Source organism: Podarcis erhardii (genome assembly GCF_964252035.2).
Source record: "Podarcis erhardii genome assembly, chromosome: 7".
In the NCBI taxonomy this organism is placed as follows: domain Eukaryota; kingdom Metazoa; phylum Chordata; class Lepidosauria; order Squamata; family Lacertidae; genus Podarcis; species Podarcis erhardii.
The window spans coordinates 53,509,841-53,529,250 of NC_138511.1; the positions used below are offsets into that span (position 1 = coordinate 53,509,841).

General features: G+C 43.7%; 1 protein-coding gene across 3 annotated transcripts; it reads right to left on the reverse strand.

The window, feature by feature from the left end:
- Positions 1-126: 126 nt before the first annotated feature.
- Positions 127-13,866, reverse strand: HSF4 (heat shock transcription factor 4). Of its 3 annotated transcripts, none has more exons than XM_081871603.1 (12): positions 13,229-13,865; positions 12,305-12,432; positions 11,048-11,172; positions 10,388-10,463; positions 9,321-9,385; positions 8,309-8,408; positions 6,160-6,284; positions 4,860-5,087; positions 4,187-4,292; positions 2,791-2,856; positions 1,885-1,973; positions 127-669 (listed from the first exon to the last, which is right to left on the reverse strand). In XM_081871603.1, exons 1-11 carry the CDS (start codon positions 13,257-13,259, stop codon positions 1,932-1,934), a joined length of 1,092 nt encoding a protein of 363 aa, XP_081727729.1. In that variant the 5' UTR covers positions 13,260-13,865; the 3' UTR covers positions 127-669; positions 1,885-1,931. The 3 variants fall into 3 exon arrangements, with proteins under 3 accessions (XP_081727729.1, XP_081727727.1, XP_081727728.1); XM_081871601.1 differs by having other exon boundaries at positions 1,885-1,991; XM_081871602.1 differs by lacking the exon at positions 1,885-1,973 and having other exon boundaries at positions 13,229-13,866.
- Between the last annotated feature and the right edge of the window lie 5,544 nt (positions 13,867-19,410).

A 19,410-nucleotide genomic window follows, 5' to 3' on the forward strand; every position in this document is an offset into this window, starting at 1 on the left:
TGATGTAACCAGAATGGGGAATTAGGCACAAATTAGAGACGACCTTTCAGGCTCCAATAGTAAAACAGGAGAGATGAGACAATGACCAGGATGGTCCCTGTGAGATCATGGGACCCAGACTGAACATGGGAAGATACGTACCTTTTTATTGAGGTCTAAGATATCTCATGAGAAAAAACTGGACACAGAGCATTGGACAAGACCAAAGCGGTGTGTAGGGATCACTTCCTCACTCACTGTCAGTAGCAGTTCAGAAATAAAAGCTTCATTTGTAGCATGATGGGAGCTTCAAAAACAGACAGATAATCCCTTTGACAGCTAACTGTCACAACCTTTGACAGAGAAACAAAAATGACTGCATCACATTTGTGTATCTGTTATGAGTGACTGACTTCCACTTCTTTACATTCAGGCTGTTAGATGTCCCCCCCCCCCGGGGGGGGGAGGGAAGGCATAAATAGTTTAAGCTAAGCAAAAGATCACTCATCATTCTCATTCGGGGAGATCAGGTTCGATGGGATGTAACTGAGATTGGGATTTTAAAGTCCACAACAGGAAAGAAGGAAGGTGCTGTTCTAGACCCAGTGTAAAAAGATAAACTGTTTGGTACATTCATAGTGTTGCTCCTCCAAAAGTGCAGACAGATGCTTTCCAGAATGACGTCTCTCCCTAAGAACACAAATAGAAAATAGAGAATATTTCTACCAGTGTATTAGTTAACATGAATTGGCAGAGATCTAAACAAAATGTGACATAACATCTACTCTCTCAGAGGAGAGGATGAACAATGAATAAGACAATGGTCCATGTGATAGGTGTCTGATACCAAGCAACCTAGCCAATGTTTTATTTAGGTTATTGGATTGCTAAATCTTCGAATTTTAGAAGGCAGGTTAGACTGTAACAACATACAGCAACTCACTCTAACACAGTGTTTTTCAAACCTGTTTCTGTGGAACCTCTGGGTTTCACAATCCTCTAGAAGCTCTGCAAAATTTTACAATGCCCTACCTCAGGCACTATACGTTCCCCTCTTCTGCCAGTCACAAACACACACCACCCATGACCATGAATCATGGAAAGACACCTAACTCACCAAGTCTCAGATGGAAAGGTTCATTCTGATTTTTTTAAAGGAACAATATACATTTATGAATATTCTTGATTTCTTAACTCCCCAGTGACCTTGAATACTTGTTTGCAACTGACTAGAATTTATAACAGCATCTTTGCTTCCCATACGACATCAAGCCAAGATTAGTGGAAATTAAGGGCTCGTTTCACATTCCCAGTTACCATTCCCAGCATTCCCAGTGCTGAGCTTTGAATCCATGTTCACAAAACATTATCCGAAATGCACATTTATCCTGTACTTTGTTATAAAGGACTACTGTTGGATGTATTGTTCCGCAAACCATTTCTAATGCAACTCCAGTCAAGGGGTGAACACTTTTGCAGGGGTGAAGCCTGACCTGTCAAGGGTCCAAGGTGCACACACAAGCAGAAACAAATCTGACACTAAGGCAGGTTGATGTGAACTGCTAAGGGCAAAATGCTGTAAAATGCACCCAAAAACAACACTGAGTTCTAAGGCAGCAATGTGAACACACCCTAAGATTAAATGCTTCTGGAGTCCTGGCCATGCAAGTGTTATGTGCAAACAGAGTTATTGAGATGGGGCTTGCATTGCTGAAAATTGCACAGGAGGTAGAAGGTAGCACAGGAGGCCAAATGAAAAAGCAAAATGTTCATTCTCTCTGAAATGTCACAACTTGCTGAATTGCTTGCAAAGAGCTCCTAATTAGGGATGCTTCTGCCAGCAAAATCAGCCTCTGCATGGTAGACTGTCACTTATCTGTGTGGAAGGTTAGCTATGAGCAGTACCTGAGCAAGAGGCATTAATTTGGGGATTTAACACTCGGGAGGACCTTTTATTTGCATTCTTCTCCAGATCCACAGTTGGCATCTGTGTCCTGATGCAAAAACACAAACTACAACAATGCACAATTATACAAAGGCAGGAAGAAAGGGGGGTTGTGACAGAGAAACCAATCAAGCAGTAACATTACATCTGCTGTCCTGGAAATAGCTGTGCTAGGTAGGCAACTATCATCACTAAATGCAGAGAAAGGCTGTCTAAGGCCCAAAGCAGCTGTGTCTGGGCACGTGGCTACTATGTTCATGCTATTTTCACTAATATATTTTGCACATATTACTTGGCTGGTGAATGGCATTGCAAAATTCAGAGAAGTGCATTAATGGAAGGATGACCGTGTTTTGGTTTGCATATTGTTCAGTCTTGTGCAAGTTTGGTGGATTCAACTTTAAATGCAAACTAAATCAAATTTCTCCATCATCCTTAGGCAAATTTTGGGCTCCTAGGCAAAAGCCAACCCAGCCTTCTAGTAAACATATCCCACACCCGAAAGTATTTAGAGATTCACACTAATCCATGGGCATAGCCAGGATTTATATTGGGGGGCAGGTTTATGTTGGGGGGGCAGAACCTCAGCTAAGTATTTTGTACTGATTAACTTGATGGGGGGTGACTGCCCTTCCCCACACCCTCCCTTGGCTATGACCAGGCCCTAGAAATTTTCCCCTCCCCACTTTTCATGGGAATGAAGGCCAGGCGAACGTCTGTGTGGTTCTGTTTGTATTGTGTGGAAGGACTTTGTCCAGCCCTATCTCAGAGTCTCCTGCAAGTTCCTCCCAGTTCAATGCCACAGGTGTTTGGTGGTGTTCAGATGCTACCCCACCCCTCTCCCATCCTACACATGCATGTCTTACCGAGGACAAATTGGCCTCCACGTCATTCAAATTCCATTCACTTGCAGATATAGTGGGGTTGAAAACCTAAAACAAACAAGGCGTAAGATGAACCACAGCTAAAAAACATCAGGAGGATATAAGGTTTTTGCTTCATTTGATTCCTGCTCTGCCCACATTGGGGTGGGGGGTATGTCAAGACCCTTATTACCCTAGGTGATAGCCTAGGTAATGGGCCATTAAGGGAACAAAGGAAGTGGATCTGTGCCAGAAACAAAATGGGTGTGCTTCCCTTCCTCAACTGGCTAGTAGTTAGAAAAACAAAGGCCAGAGTGGAGAGTGCAGTGATTTAAGCTAAGAGCTGGAAGCCAGAAAAGCAGCACACTTGGAAGTCACAGAGACAGAGAACCATGTTTGATTTCTGCTCAAATCCAAGACTATGGCTATGGGGGAAGCAAGGCACTATTGGGGTGTTAATGCTGTGAGCCGCCCCCCCCCACCACTGTAGGCTCCGGTTGTATATATGTATAAATAAACCATATATCCTAAATACATCACAGTCTCCACTGTGCCTCATTCTCAAGGAACCATGAACCCTGCGTAAGTGCCTGGACCCCCTGGAATCTCACTCAGATATCAGGGTGGCGTCAAACTGTATAATTAATTCTACAGGTAGGATCTCAGTCATGGTGATTTCTGTTATTCAGATTGTAGGAAACAGTTTTTGCCAATTCTTTGAAAAATTTCTAGTTACGAAGAAGAAGAAGAAGAAGAAGAAGAAGAAGAAGAAGAAGAAGAAGAAGAAGGCGGCAAAGAAAGCTATAAAATAAATGTAGATATTCTGCAGCCCCTGGAGGCCTTTCAAAACAGCCTGTGTGGGTGACTGAGCAACCAAATTCCACCAGTGGCTGAATTTTGTTGACTCACCCAAACTCTGTGCACCAGAGGGGGGCAGGCTAGGAAGATTGTGTGATTGTGATGGGAACATCTTGTGGCAGGGAGTTCCATAAGTTAATAATCGTGTATTGTGTACATTTCTTTCTTTTGCCTGAAATTTTCTAAAAGGAAAGGAAATGCCCAAATTTTGCTTACTCAGATTTCATTAGCCAAATTTCTAGGTTAAAAATAATAAAATGCTGCTGCTGGAGGGTGCATTTTGCATTCATTTTAATTCCACAAATCTCTGCCAGCTAGTGAGCTTAACTGAGTCAGCCAAGTCTCAAAATTTTCCAGCAAAACCCGATAATCTCAAAGCATATCTTTTACCATTTACCATTCAGAAACCAGTTAGGTTCAATGTGTGTGAGGAGTTTATGGATTTGAAGACTTGTATCTGCTCTAAGGGTGGCTTCTACAACTTTGAAAAACAAGAATGATGGAACTATAAAACTCTTATCATGGTTAGACAAAAACTTACATCCAAAGGATTGGCAGCTTCAAGATTATACTGCTGGTTTCTCAGTAGGATCTGAAGGCCTTCCAGATTCAAATCAGCACCATCTAAAGGATCAGAGATTTCTGCTCTGTGAAAACACAAGAGGAAGAGTTGCCCACTGGGATTCAGGTTAAGCATTTGTATAACAGGTGGATCAACACTCTTTCCCCCCATCTGTTGTCCAAGGAACAAAAGGCAAGGGCATGGTGTTTTGTCTTCCCCCATTTTATCTTCATAACAAGTTTCTGAAGAAAGTTATAGGATTCTCCTATGAGTCTCATGCCAGGATCCACTTCGTAGCTTAACCTGGAGTTAGGTTAAGCTATAGACTAAGAATGGGGAGCCTGTGGCCCTCCAGATGTTGTTGGACTCAAGCTCCCATCAGCCCCAACTGGAATAGCCAATGCTCAAGGATGATGGGAATTGTAGTCCAGATCATACAGAGGACCACACACTCCCCATCTCTGCCATAGTTCTTTTTGCTGTGATGAGCACCTAAAGAATAAGTGTTTTGCTAGTTGAATCCTCAGGATCCCCTAAAGCACAAGCAAATGTCTGCATAGCTGCAACGACTAAAGCCTTCATGCAATACTCTCCACCCACAAGCAATGAAACAGTGTGGTGCTAGAGCACATAGTGGCGCTCCTCCCCTCACCTGTCTAGAGGTGCCCTTCTGCCTCTTCTGTCAAGTGTCTGCAAACTTGCTGGCTGTGGCACATCGCAGCTCCCTCTGCCGTCTAACACAGACTGAACCATGGCAACAGGCAACACAGGAGGGTCTGAGCAGACATTACAGCCACTCAAGGGGACAGCAGGATCTGTGGATGCGGCTTTCTGCTCAGGGCTAATGGGTTCTTCCTTGACCAGCAGGAGGCAGGTTTCCCTGAACCAAAGACAAGTTTCAGCGCCACCCTGATGCTTTTTTCCTTTCAACTCACTCCAGGGCCAAACTACGAACACAGCAGAAACCAACGTGCATGAAAGTCAGTTCCTCCCCCATATCAAGAGGAGGGTGCAAAATGGAGAGAAGCAGTGGGCATGAATACAGCGTGGTATCATGGTTAGGGTGTTGGACTAAGCCTGTGGGGCCAGGGTTTAAATCTCCAAGCAGCCAGGAAACTCACTGGGTGACCAAGCACTGTCTCTCAACTAAGCCTACCTCACAGGGCTGTTGTGAGGATAACATGGGGAAGACAAGAACCATGTACACTGCCCTGAGCTGGTTGGAAAAAAGTGGGAAATAAATGCAATAAAATAAATAAATATTGGAAATGCTAATTGGGACAATGGGGGAGGGGGGACTGAAAGGCAGAAGTGGCAGGGGGAACCTTTTTTTATATTCTCACTATAGGCAGAGTCCATCCTGCAAAAGCAGCATTATAAGCAGACGACTGAGTATAAATCCACCACTAATGCATTATTATTGCACCAGTGACGTAGAATTATAGAATCATTGAATTGCAGAGATGGAAGGGATCCCAAGGGTCATCTAGTCCAACCCCCTGCTATGCAGCAATCTCAACTAAAGTACAGTGGTACCTCGGGTTACATACGCTTCAGGTTACATACGTTTCAGGTTACAGACTCCGCTAACCCAGAAATAGTGCTTCAGGTTAAGAACTTTGCTTCAGCATGAGAACAGAAATCGTGCTCCGGCGGCGCAGCAGCAGCAGCAGGAGGCCCCATTAGCTAAAGTGGTGCTTCAGGTTAAGAACAGTTTCAGGTTAAGAACGGACCTCTGGAATGAATTAAGTACTTAACCCGAGGTACCACTGTATCCCACATGTTGCAGAACACACACAGGAGTGTGGGGGGGGGGGAGACAAAAACCACCCGTCTGGAGGAGCCCCTAATGGCAAAGCTGGCCTTGGCCTATTCAGTCTTCTGTGGCATTTATTTATTTCTGTCTCCTACATCCATCCATGTTGCTCACTAAAACACTTGATTTTTCTTACCTCTCCCTGTTGGAAGAAGGCTGCATGACCACAGCATTAGATGGTGACACTTCAGTAACATCTGATATTATTGGCCCTCCGGGGACAGCAGGGCTGTTTAAGCATGAAGCAGGTTCTGCAGATGGCTGCAGGCAAGGATGGGGGGAAAGACATATTTTTGAACAATGTAACAGTAAAGCGCCATTGTAACAGTCAGCGGTGCAGTTGGGTAATGTTAGCCTATAGACTTAAGTCATGCGTGGGGAGCTGCTCTATATACCGGTAGTACCTGCACCAATGGGGACACCGGTGACGCTGTGGGTTAAACCACAGAGCCTAGGACTTGCCGATCAGAAGGTCAGCGGTTCGAATCCCCGCGATGGGGTGAGCTCCCGTTGCTCAGTCCCTGCTCCTGCCAACCTAGCAGTTTGAAAGCACATCAAAGCGCAAGTAGATAAATAGGTACCGCTCTGGCGGGAAGGTATACGGTGTTTCCGTTCACTGCTCTGGTTCACCAGAAGAGGCTTAGTCATGCTGGCCACATGACCTGGAAGATGTACGCCGGCTCCCTCAGCCAATAAAGCGAGATGAGCACCACAACCCCAGAGTCGGTCATGACTGGACCTAATGGTCAGGGGTCCCTTTACCTTTACCTTACCTGCACCAATTGGACAATATTAAATTTGAGACCACTTCAAGTCATAGAATGACAGAACAGTAAAGTTGGAAGGGAAGCCAAGGGTCAGCTAGCCTTGCAATGCAGAAATCATAGCTAAATAATCCCTGAGAGGTGGCCAACCAACCTCTGTTTAAATATCTCCAATGGAGGAGAGTCCATTCACTACCTTACAAGGTATTGAACAGCTCTTAACATCACCATCAGAAAGTTCTTCCTAATCTTGAGTTAGAATCTCCTTTCTTGTAATTTGAATCCTTTGCTTTGGGTCCTACCCTCTGGAGCAGCAGAAAACAAACTTGCTCCATCCTCCATTGGCCAGTCCTTTAGATAACTGTAGATGGAGATCATATCACCTCTCGGTCTACATTTCTCCATGTTAAACATAGCTAACTCCTGTTCCTCATAAGGCTTGGTTTCCAGACCCTTTATCACCTGGGTCTCACGCCTCTGCACATGTTCAAGCTTGTCAATATCCTTCTTAAACTGTGGTGAATACCCCTCAATTCCTGTAATCAATAAAGTTGTGGCCTAATTTGACCCATTAAGCTTAAACTCTTGTGTCTTGTGTCTTTATTTCCTTTGGGGGGGGGGGCGGGAACTTGCCACGCAAGTGTTTTTTCCAGTCAAGTTTATTTTGTGAACTTTATTGCTCACTTTTTTAAACAAAGTAACTCCAAGTGACTTACAATACAAAAGAACCAAACAGATAAATACATTGAAACTGGGATAATAGAAAACAAAGAAAAATCTAAAAGGCAATTCTATTTTTTAGAAACTGGATTAAAACACGCCCCCCTCTGAGGCCACAGATGATTAAAAGCCAAAGGGCCTGGTGAAACAGAAATGTGCTGTCTACAAGTTGCTTTTGCAAAACATGGAGGCATTCTTGAGTGGAACAATCTGATTTAAATGAATTAGAATTTAAATTTAACTGAATAATTGATTAAATTTGCATAGATGCGAACATGAATAAAGCAACTACTGTATCTTGATGCGGGGGTGGGGGTGGGGGTGGGCGGGGCAGAAGCATGACTTCTTTGCTTTGAGATGAAGCACACAGTCCCTTGTTTCAGCAGGGACCATTTAAAAAGAGGAAATGTTTCCTATATGTGAAAGAATGTCTGCTTCTTCTTAGATAGCACCTGCTGTCACTCACAGTGTTTGCAAGTATCTGTACTGAAAGGGTAACCTAGTGTGGCAAAGCATGTGTTTTGCATGCAGTAAGTCCCAGTTTCACTCCCTGGCATCTCTAGTAAGGGCTGGAGAAGTCTACCATCTGAAATCCCAGAGAGCTACTGCCACTCAGTGCTGTACACAACAAATACTGAGCAAGATAGATCAGTGATCTGACTCAGGGAAAAGACAGCTTCAGGTGTATGTTTAAAAATAATTTAAAATTTTTTAAAAAATGTTTGATTAATCGCTAGCACCTTGCAAATAAATAAGAGCAGGCAAGAAGACTAAATTAGATGGATGTCATCCCAAACTCACCGACTGGATGAAATAGGAGTCATGAATGGGTTCCAAAGACAAATGCTTCCTGAACTTTGTAATTTGTGGAGCAGAGTTGCCATCATCCAGCATAAGAGGTCTGTTGAGAGAAGGAAGCCCAAATCCTTAATCTCAGTCACTCTGAACACTATCAAAAGCTCATTGGTTCTGGGGGTGAGTGTTGAATCTTTCCGGGGGCAGCTAAAGGAAAGAACAGCTGGCGCTTCTTTGGGGCTTTAGGAGGCTTCTCAGCTGATCAGGTGGCACTTGGAAACACAAACACACGGAAACTGCTCCATGAAGTCCAGGCTCCCCACTCATTCAAAGCAATTTCCACAACACCAGCCTTCTTCAACCTGGTGCCCTCCAGATGTTTTGGACTACAACTCCCATCAGCCCCTGCCAACACTAGTCACACCACCCCTCGCTCACAAATACAGCAGCTTGTCCTCTGAGCCCAGAGCTGTGGGGTTGCTACTCCTGTAACTAGAGTCCTAAATTAGACCTCCCCTTGGTCTACTCCAGCAAGGCAGCTCCAATGTTCCTAGGCTGTCCATATGGCAAACCATCACGGGCCTTCCCTAGACTTTGCATCTGTTTACAGCTACCTAATAAGCTCACCTAATAGGCTTGGCAGTCCCATAGGTGCACCTCCCCCCCACCCACCCCCTGTAATGATATTACTGGAAAACCTCTCTGTGGTTTCCACAGGGGACCTTGCTTCCACTCCCCTTTCTCTTCAAAGTTTCTTCTTTCAATCCCCTGTATACCACTAAAACAAAGGTCACAGCAAGCTGACAGGGTGGTTCTCCAAGGGCACTGAATGAGACCTGTCAGCAGCTCTGACTCATCAGTTCCCAGCCCCATTCATTTTTCTGTCACCATGGTGCCCAGGTCTGGTGACCTACCACGCCACTTGGAGCTGAGCTGGGAGGGGGGGTTAAAATGAAGGGTGAGCCCCCAACTAGTTTCTTGCCCGTGCATGTCCATGCAGTCACATGAGGGTACTTACAGCTTTCTCTTTATTCCAGCATTGCTGGGGCTGGATTGGAGCTGGCCGAAGAGAAACTGAATCAGCTGTCAGGGGAAACCAAGGTCAGGTGTTTGTCAGTCAGCACAGTGATTCAGCACTCCACCGTCCACCTCTCTGCTCACACAAGGAGGAGCTCCCTTCCGGGGGAAGGAGGGCTGCAAGCATCTGCTTTGCATGGAGAAGATACATGCTTTCAACCCCCAACATCTGTAGGTAGTGCTTTGAGAAGCTCCCTAACCTGCAGTCCTGGAGAGTCACATCCAGTTTGTGTAGACAGGACAGATCTAGATGGAGCAATGATCTGACTTGATGTAAGGCAACTTCTTATATAAGGCAACTTTCACGTTTCCAAAAATGAAGGACAGGGGCAGGCAAGATGAGACAGACATGGCCATCTTCCTCAACATGAATGTAAGCATACATCAAAAGTGTGCACTCTTCAATGAATGCAGTGAACATGCAACACTTGGAATAGGAAGGGACTCTTGGGGAGGGTGGTCATATTGATAGATGCTACCCTGCCCAGGGGCAACAGAAGGCACCCCAACTTTGTGCCACATTGGCTCAGAAACCTGGGTGATTCCTGAGATGAAATGTAGCTATCCTAGTCCTGAAGCATCTGCACAAATTAGGAAAGCTTGTCTTCTTCAGGCTGTGAGGGCAAGGACAGATGGAAGAGTGTGTGTGCATGTGTGTATAAACATGAGGCTTTGCATGGCTGGAATGTAGCCTATTGTACAGAGGCAAGAGTCCATTCTATTGCTCCACCCACTTTTGCCTCTAACCCTGCCCAGCATTGGCATGTGGCACCTAAGAGGTTGCCCATGTGGGAATGCCGCTCATGAGGAAATATGCCCTTTGGGTTGAAAATGTTCCCCACTCCTGTATCAGATGAGCCCATCTGTCACACAGAACCACATTCCCCTGAGTTCCTTGAGAAAGCCCTGACCATTGACCATGTGCCAATTCCAATGAAGCCAACCACCCCCCAATCTGCAAGTAGCAAATACTCCCCACCACATTATTGGCATCAACAGAAATGTTACCTTGTTGATCACTTTCTCATGCTGTGAATGATTCTGCCTGAGACACACAACTTCCCTCCACAAAACTTCATTCTGCCTGAAAGGAAGAGAGAACCGCAGGCTGAGTCTCTGAATGAATCAACAGTGAATGCGTACTTGTAGGCCTTCGTGATTCTGGCAGCAATCTTAAACAAACCTACGACAGAATAAGCACGACTGACCTCACCGGGACTTATTTCTCAGATAACATTTATAGGATTGCACTGACAATCTGGAAATCATAAGTGCCAGTAACTTTTGTTTCCCTTACTAAAGGGAGGGGAAGGTTGTCCTTAGAGCACCTTTAGAGTTTTATATATAGATATCTAACTATGAGGCTGCATCAATTTTTGTTGTCTTCTCTCTTTGGGTCCATTCGGACCCCTGCCACAACTCCTGCCGAGATTGGGCACAGGCCTTGGGCCCTTGCGCTCACCCAAACTGGAGAGAGTCTACAGTTATTTGAATGTCAGGCCTTAATCTTTGACATAGAAATCGTAGGTCTGACATCTGGAGTAAAGATGGGCCCATATTCAGGTAACTGCCATAGAATCATAGCACTGTGGAGCTGGAAGGGACCCCCGAGGGTCATCTAGTTCTACCCCCTGCAATGCCAGGATGCTTCTGGCAGCATTCACTTACTGCTTCATGTCCTGCACCTGACACTCCATTGTCTCTTGCTGACCCCGGAGGATCTGGATCTCGTACAGTAATCTGCTAAGGTCTTCTTGGCGCATCTTGGTTTCTTCACTTTTCACAATGGATACCTGAAGAAACAACCAAAGAAAGAAGCAGAAATAGAAGGATACATTGTGCAAATGTGTGAGGTAGGAAACACAATCCAGGGAATGCTAAATGCAACTAAGGCCCTCTTCACCCAGTGCATTCCTGAGCTTTTGCAAGCATACTCCTAAAAATGCAGTGGGTGAATGTCAGGGAAACATAAATACATTTGCTGGCAAGTGTTATTTTTATCTGGTGAGGACACCTTCCCTTGTCCAGAGCCTGGACTATGGCAGGGGCAATCCCTGATGTCACATGATCTCTCCCAGGTTTAGATAATCCTACAGAGCTCAAGCTGGGAAGGAGGGTGGAAAATAAAATAACAACAACAACAACAACAACAACAACAACAACAATATAAGGCTTGCTGTTTTAATGGGTTTGTTCACTGAATATTTTAATTGTGGATATTGATTTTAATGTTTTGATGCAATTATTTATTGCATATTTTAATGATGTGTAACTATATTTTGGTAATTGGTTTTATACTTGTAAATCGCTTAGAAGCTGTTTTGGCAATTAACTGGTATCTAAATTAAATATAATAAAGATAATACCATGTAGTGCATGCAGTTGCCCTAAGTCCCATTGGACTCAATGCTGCTTTCACTAGGACTTGATGGGGATGAATGTTTTCTTTTTTTTGTATTGGGCTACGCTTACGTTGGGGGACGTGGGTGGCGCTGTGGGTTAAACCACAGAGCCTAGGACTTGTCAACTGGAATGTTGACGGTTTGAGCTCCCGTTGCTTGGTCCCTGCTCCTGCCAACCTAGGAGTTGGAAAGCACATCAAAGTGTAAGTAGATAAATAGGTACTGCTCTGGCGGGAAGGTAAATGGCATTTCCGTGCGCTGCTTTAGTTTGCCAGAAGTGGCTTAGTCATGCTGGCCACATGACCCGGAAGCTGTAAGCCGGCTCCCTCGGCCAATAAAGCGAGATGAGCGCCGCAACCCCAGAGTCGGCCACGACTGGACCTAATGGTCAGCGGTCCCTTTACATTTACTCTTATGTTATGTATATGCCACCTGCATGGTAAGAGGTAATTCCTATCCTCTCCCAAGCAGGCCGTACGTAGCACATGATCAGAACAGCCTAATAGTTACTTGCATTTCCTACCTTCCTTTTGATGTGCTCAAGGAGGTGTTCATGGCCTTGTAGGAAATAAAGGTGCTGGAACTCAGTGTCATCACGTTCAGGCTTGACAAGGCCACCTTGTTCAATGTTCACCACTTTCCTAAAGCCATCTAAATGGACAAACAGAAGCCTGGTGAGAAGCAGGAGGATGGGTGGGGTGGGGTGCTGATTTACAAATTAGGTATACATCTATGACTGCACAAAAGTGTGGATGTGGCAAACATGTGCTTGCGAATCAGTGTGCCATTTCTAGAGGACGGGGGGGGGGGGAAGCATCTGTCAAAATCCCAGATCAGCAATAAGTCTACATCTTCAATATTTCCACTATTCCCACTTTGTGTGGAGCCCCCAAGAAGGTGGGAGGCAGTGGAGAATTCTCAGTGTGCCTACCCTGCCTCCTCCAGATTAAAGGAGTCCCTGGCTGCGGACCCAGAAAAGCGAGAGACCAGTGGTCTCTCTCCCCGCCCCGCCCCCTGTCTCTTGCTTCCTTCATGTTGAACTATTGCTAGCTGCTGATATATAACTTTTTATTTATGTCACTATTATTTTTATCTCAATTCTTTGAAGAGAAGTGAGATTTAAAAACTGGTATCCCGTTTATTTCACCTTTAAACTGTGCCTCTTTGTGGTGCTGCTCACCAGTACAGAGTACCTGGCACCTTTTTTTTTCTTCTTTTGCTGCTCTTCGCAGCCATTGTATGTGAATATATCATAAACTTAAATGCCTCTAACAAACATTAACTTACTAGGTTGCCAAATACATAAGTCAGCTCTAGTGCTTCTGCTTTTTAGGTCTGGCAACGTACTAAAACCACATTTTAAAAGTACAAAATTCATTTTAATCATGACATTTCCTCCATCATACAAGCAAGACTGTACTTTCTAAATCTTGGGAATGTTACTTACACATGTTCAGTTGTCGCACAAAGCTGGCCATGTTGTTGTGTTTGAAATACTTAGGCAGCACCTCCTTGGCAAACCGACTCTGATCAAAAACATGGAAGCTGGAACCATTCTTTAAAGGAAAAAAAAAGAGTTAAACAATGTTAGCTACCTGCTCATTACTGTAAAGCTCTAATGCTAAACAGATTCTACAAATATGTGAAACCAGATTAATAACAAACCACCATTTTCAAACAAAGGACAGGCTGAAATTTGCATTCTGGCTGCCATTTCTGAGGTGTGTTTGTTGGCGCTTTAATTCACATTTAAATACTTGAAAATCTAAGAGTGAGGCTTGTGGTGCCTTAGAGATGTAACAATATTTTATCATGACATTTCAGGGAGTCAAGCTCACTTTGTCAGATGCATTAAGCAATATCTTAGTGGGCAAGTATAGAAAGGAGAAAACTGTATGTTGAATGACAATGCAATGCAAAAATCGCAGTCACTAACAAACAATGCCTCTTGGCAGAGAACCACAGGCGACGAATGTGTGGGGCTGTGGGTGCTCCAGCCCCCACAATGTTCCCCATGAAGAGGCAGGGCACCCACAATTTTTTGTGCAGGACCATGCACGTCATGGGTGCAGGTGTGGGTGCACCTGATGTCAGCATGCCTAGCTCCCCCCTCCCCCCAGGAAACCCATTGCGCCCAGCCCAGCCGGGCACACTGAACGAACCATCTTGTAAGCCAGGTTTCATTTTCTCAGGTGTGCAATTTGGTACCTCAGCACCAGACAGGCACTTAAGTCTGCTGTCTTCATCGTGAAACACCAACCCATAAGCAGACCTCATTGTTGCAACATCCTACCTGATTTTTCTACCAAAATAATAATAAAATCTCCATCCAACCCCCGTCCTTCCCACTTTGTGTATCATTTTGCCTGATGGAAGTTTTGAAGAACTGGAAAGGTTACCACATTTTTGTGACTTCTTGGTTTGTCCTAATAAAATTACAGTATCCCTTATCTTTGGAACTTTTTTTTTATGGACCACAAGGCTTCCCTTGGATTTTTTTTATTATGATCTGCCAACAATACAAACACTGTAGCATGTAATTAACTGTGGTTCAGTGTCGGCGGTTCGAATCCCCATGACGGGGTGAACTCCCGTTGCTCGGTCCCTGCTCCTGCCAACCTAGCAGTTTGAAAGCACGTCAAAGTGCAAGTATATAAATAGGTACCGCTCTGGCAGGAAGGTAAACAGTGTTTCCGTGCGCTGCTCTGGTTCGCCAGAAGAGGCTTAGTCATGCTGGCCACATGACCTGGAAGCTGTACGCCGGCTCCCTCGGCCAATAAAGCGAGATGAGCACCACAACCCCAGAGTCGGCCACGACTGGACCTAATGGTCAGGGGCCCCTTTATCTTTATGTCTGTTTCTTAGTGAAGTGTGTTATTTATTTAAAATCCCAAAATGTGTACACACAGATACTCTGCATATATGTATGTAGATATAACACATACTCTTAACTGTGGGCTCGTTCACACTTTGCTCATCCTGCACCTAGAAAGCGTGAGTCCAAGAGGTTTTTCACTTGTGCTGTGCTTCCTAGGCACAGATCTGAGTGGTTTTTTGTTTGCCTCACAGGTTTCCCTGGGAAAACATGCTATTTACTGCTAAATCAGAACAAACAGCAATCCGCAGAAAACCTGATTGCCATTTGGGCCGACTCGGTACTAAACCGTGGGTTTTCTCTGGGGAATGTGCCTGGGCAAATGGAAGCATGAACAGGCCCAGTGTGTGGATATCAATATAGCTCCTCTTCCCAATTATAGATCTCAGCACATTACACACTACTAGTTTCCAGTTTTAAATAGGGATCAAGCTTCCTTGCTAGAAGGTGGTGGTAGAACAAGCCCCCCCCATACCCATTCAGCAGTAATTGTGTCCACCACAATCTGAGGGAGTCCGCTCCACTGTTGAGCAGCTCTTACCATTAAAAAGCTCTTCCTTTACTGATGGCTGCAAGAGTTGTTATAGCTAGGAAGTGGAAGTAGCAAAGTGAATATAAAATGGAAGAATGGTGTATAGAGGTGTGGGATATAAGCTATTAATGATAAATTAACATGTGCTATTAAGGTAAAACAGAAAATATGCAGGAGAAATTATTCTGAGGAGATATGGAAGGTATTTGTAGAATCTGTAGTGTTAAAACGGAAATGGGTCAAACCACCGCAAGAGAGGTTGAATTTTTGGGAGGGTGGATACTTAACAATGGAATGGTCTTGGGGGTGAGGTCACATTTTTATTTTATTTTTATTTACTATTATTACTTTGTTAAATAAGTGTCTTCCTAATGTTTCTGACCTCCTTAGTCAGCAGTGAAAGTTAGCAGTCCTCCAGTGAACTGCTGCTGTTCAGACCCCAGTAACCTCAGTACTGAAAAAATAACAGTTTTACTCAGGTTTTTTTTTCTTTAAAAAATGTTTATTGGTACTCTCATTTTCCTACTCATAATGAAACACTGCCCCCTCAATGAGACCAAACTTAGATTCACAAAATGTTTAGGGGTTTGCGTACCCCTACATACCCCCAGAAAAAAAGAACTGGTTTTACTGGCTGCCGCAGTCAAGTGTAATTCTATAGTGCTAAAGGAAAGCAAGTAGCCCACAAGCTTCTGTGAAATATGCACCTCCACTATTTTATCAAATGGTCCATTAAACAAACTTTAATAAAATGAGGTCTACCGTATTTTAGTGGACGGCAAGAGACTGAACTGACCCCAGAGGGACTCATCAGGTAAGGGTGGAACTGGGCAATTCCATGAAAAAGTCAACTTACAGAACCATTTTTCATTTCTATATATAGTTATGTGTTCTGTATACCTGTAAAAATAATTTCCCAGTTTCATTATCTGAAAACAGTTTTTCCAAGTAGCATCCAGCTGCATGGGACACAAGGTGACCCAGAATGTCTCTATTTCCCCATCTAATATTCAGTTAAAGACCTCTCCAAGTAAATAGACAATAGGCTCATAATCCTTTATTGTATTGACAGTTTTGCTTTCCCATTTGGTAAACTGAGAAGAAAATTTGTGTTAGGAACACAGTCAGATGAGTTTAGGACAATAAAACCTAGTTGGTTGAGTGGCTTACGTTGGTCAGAAAAACACATGCTCCCCCCCCCCCCACACACCACCAAATGAAAATAAAAGTGATGTTCTGGTTTAACTTTATTCTCTTCTTTGATTTCATTAGCATCAAGATGTGATGCTCCCTGAAATGTGTTTTACATGCAAAGTTCTTGTGATCAACATTACTCCATAATGTGCAACTTACATAGCATATATGTTTATGTGTGTGATTTAACTCCCAATTCATACTTGCCTAACATCTCATGTTATGTAAGACAACAGATGTGTGTGGCAGGGGCCAGTTTGACATAGCTTCTCCAAAATGGAGAAGTTTGGGGTGAAGGCTGTAAAGGGTCTTCTAGGCACAGGAAGAGCTTTTAAACCCCATGTCACTGTCCTAGATTAACATGCTTCCCTGCTCTTCCTCCTTAAGCAGGTAGAGAACTTGGGAAACTTTTGACCATGGCTTGCCATGCCGTACAGATTCAAAACTGGGGCTAACAAGCAAGTTTCAGAAACCACAGTTTTAGAGGTGGCTTGTTTGAAATTAGGACTACTTAATGTTAACCACAGTTTATTGGTTCAGACAAAACACACTGCAGTTGACTAGAAGCAAATGCTTTTAAGTCCTCCTGCGATCATGGAAGAGGCTGGAGAGGATGATAGGTTCATTTACATCTTACCAATCCATAGTTTAGTGAGGCAGTGGGAAACCTCCAGCATGTTCAGCCTAATTAGACCCACATCATCAGGGCGCACTGGGCAAATCCCACCCAACTTTTCAAGGCCTATCATCATGTATGACATCAAGTATGGAAAAGTTCAAGCCATGGCTAAAAAGAAGAACTGGGAATGCACATCAAGTGTACTCCTAATTCTTTTCTTTAAAGTCGAGTCACCTAGTGTTGTGGTGACATCAGGTTACTGGCGAGTGCAAGAGCACAACATCCAGTCTGCTGGCCGGATCCTCTTAAACACCCACAGTTTACTGGGATGTCCAAGTGCAGTATGAGGGAGATCAACTCAGTCCCAAGTAGGATTAAACATTTGTCAACACATATTTGTGTGCTTGTGCACATATATGTATCTAGAGCAAAACAGTGCATTTTAAACTTTTTTTAAAAAAGTACCGTTAAAACGGTTTTGCAAAAGGGCAGCATTCTATGTTAGTCATGGAGCAGACCGACATAAATCATTGTGTTTACATAAGTAAAGTCTGTTGGTTTCAATGGGTCTAAGTATGACTTAGCTGAGCACCACCCAATGTTTCAGAATTTACATTTAATGTATTTTTTACTTTTATGGAATACAGTTATCCATATTGAGAATGATAAAACCAGACCATGAACCAGTTCTCAGTTAGAATTTGCTCAAGATGCAGGCAGGATTTTTTCTCTTTTAAATTCACAAACAAGAGTGGTCTGAAAGGAGGGAAGAGAATGAACCAAGGAAAGTACCCCGGTTCACTTTCTTTCTTTCCATCATTACTCCAAACACAGAGTTAAAACATCCACCCTGAAAATATGATTTAAAAATTCTCACCCACAAATTTAACTACTGATTCTAAAGTCTGGGTTGAGACATTTAGTGGGTATTTTTATAGAAAAGTCCTGCAGATTTGAGCACCGCCACACTTAGAGGAATTCAAGACGTATATCCCATGTTCAGAGGTCAGGTGAAACTACTTAAATCCTACTAATTTCTGCTTCCAACAAAAACAAAAACAACCCCCCCTCCAGCAAACATTATATTTTCTCCATATCAGCCAATTACACTTCATTATCTGTAATCAGAATAAACTAGCAGCACTTTTAGGTTATAAGATAAATGAAACAGCGGCCAGTAACGTGCAAAAACTAATTTTTACAGCCATCAAGAAACTCTTCACAAGCTATTAAAATGTAGCAAGTGAAAGTATAACTGATTGGAAATTATAATCACCATGGAAAAATAACCTTTGTGCATACCCTCCAACATTTCTCCAGTGAAAATAGGGACCTCCTAAGGAAAAGTGGGACATTCCAGGATCAAATCAGAAACCAGGGCAGCTTCTCTAAAGCTGGGATGTCCCTGGAAAATAGGGACACTTGGGGGGTCTGTCTGTGTGCTGCACTGATCCTCACAGCTTAGCCTTGCCCAACATGGTGTCCTCCTGATATTGCTGGGCCCCAGCTTCCAGTGAGCCAGGGTGGTTTAGTGGTTTAGTTAAAGTCTCAGACTAGGACCTGGGAGACCAAGGTTTAAATCTCCCACAAAGCTCACTGGGTGACTTTGGGCCAGTCACTGCCACTCAGTCTAGCCTACCTCACACAGTTGTTGTGGGGTTAGATGAGGAGGGAGAGAACAGTGTATGTCACACTGAGCTCCTTGGCAGTATGACCAATGGTCACAGATTATCAGGCAGCCAAAGAAGGTATTTGGAAGGCACCAGGTTGAGAAAGGCAGGAAGGCCCATTGCCTTCCTATGCAAGATGACAGCTATGAACAAACAGTTGTGAAATAAACAAACAGGTGATCAAAAGAGCACCAGGAACAACTTGATAGGGGAAGGCAGCTACAATTTCATGCAAACAGAAGGGATGGGCAAATCTGACAAATTTCAATTTCTCATTTAGTTTTTCGCATCAGTTTGCAATTCACTGGCATTTCAGTGCAAGTTTCTCCCAGTATGCACATTTTTGCAAAACAATGTTCCTTAATATTTGTATATTATTATTTGTGTAATTATTTTAACTAATATATACATTTTTATGTGCACTTTACCCATGTTTTTGCAAACATTGCTTGCCTGGAGAATTTCATTGCAAAATTTGGAGAATTATGAATTTGAAAGATGGCCATGTCTTGGTTCACATATTGTTTAAGAAATTGCAAATTAGTTTAAGCTCACCTTTAAATGTGAACCAAATTGAATTTCTCCCCCCTCACCAGTAGAGAACCAACTGATGCAACTTCATGCAGAATGAAGTGCTGGGGTTCTGGCCCACAGATTGTAGGTGGGGAATTGCATTTCCAAGTGCTCCCCAGCAAATGAGCTTAGCACACAGCCTACCTCCCTCAGAGGTAGAGTTTTC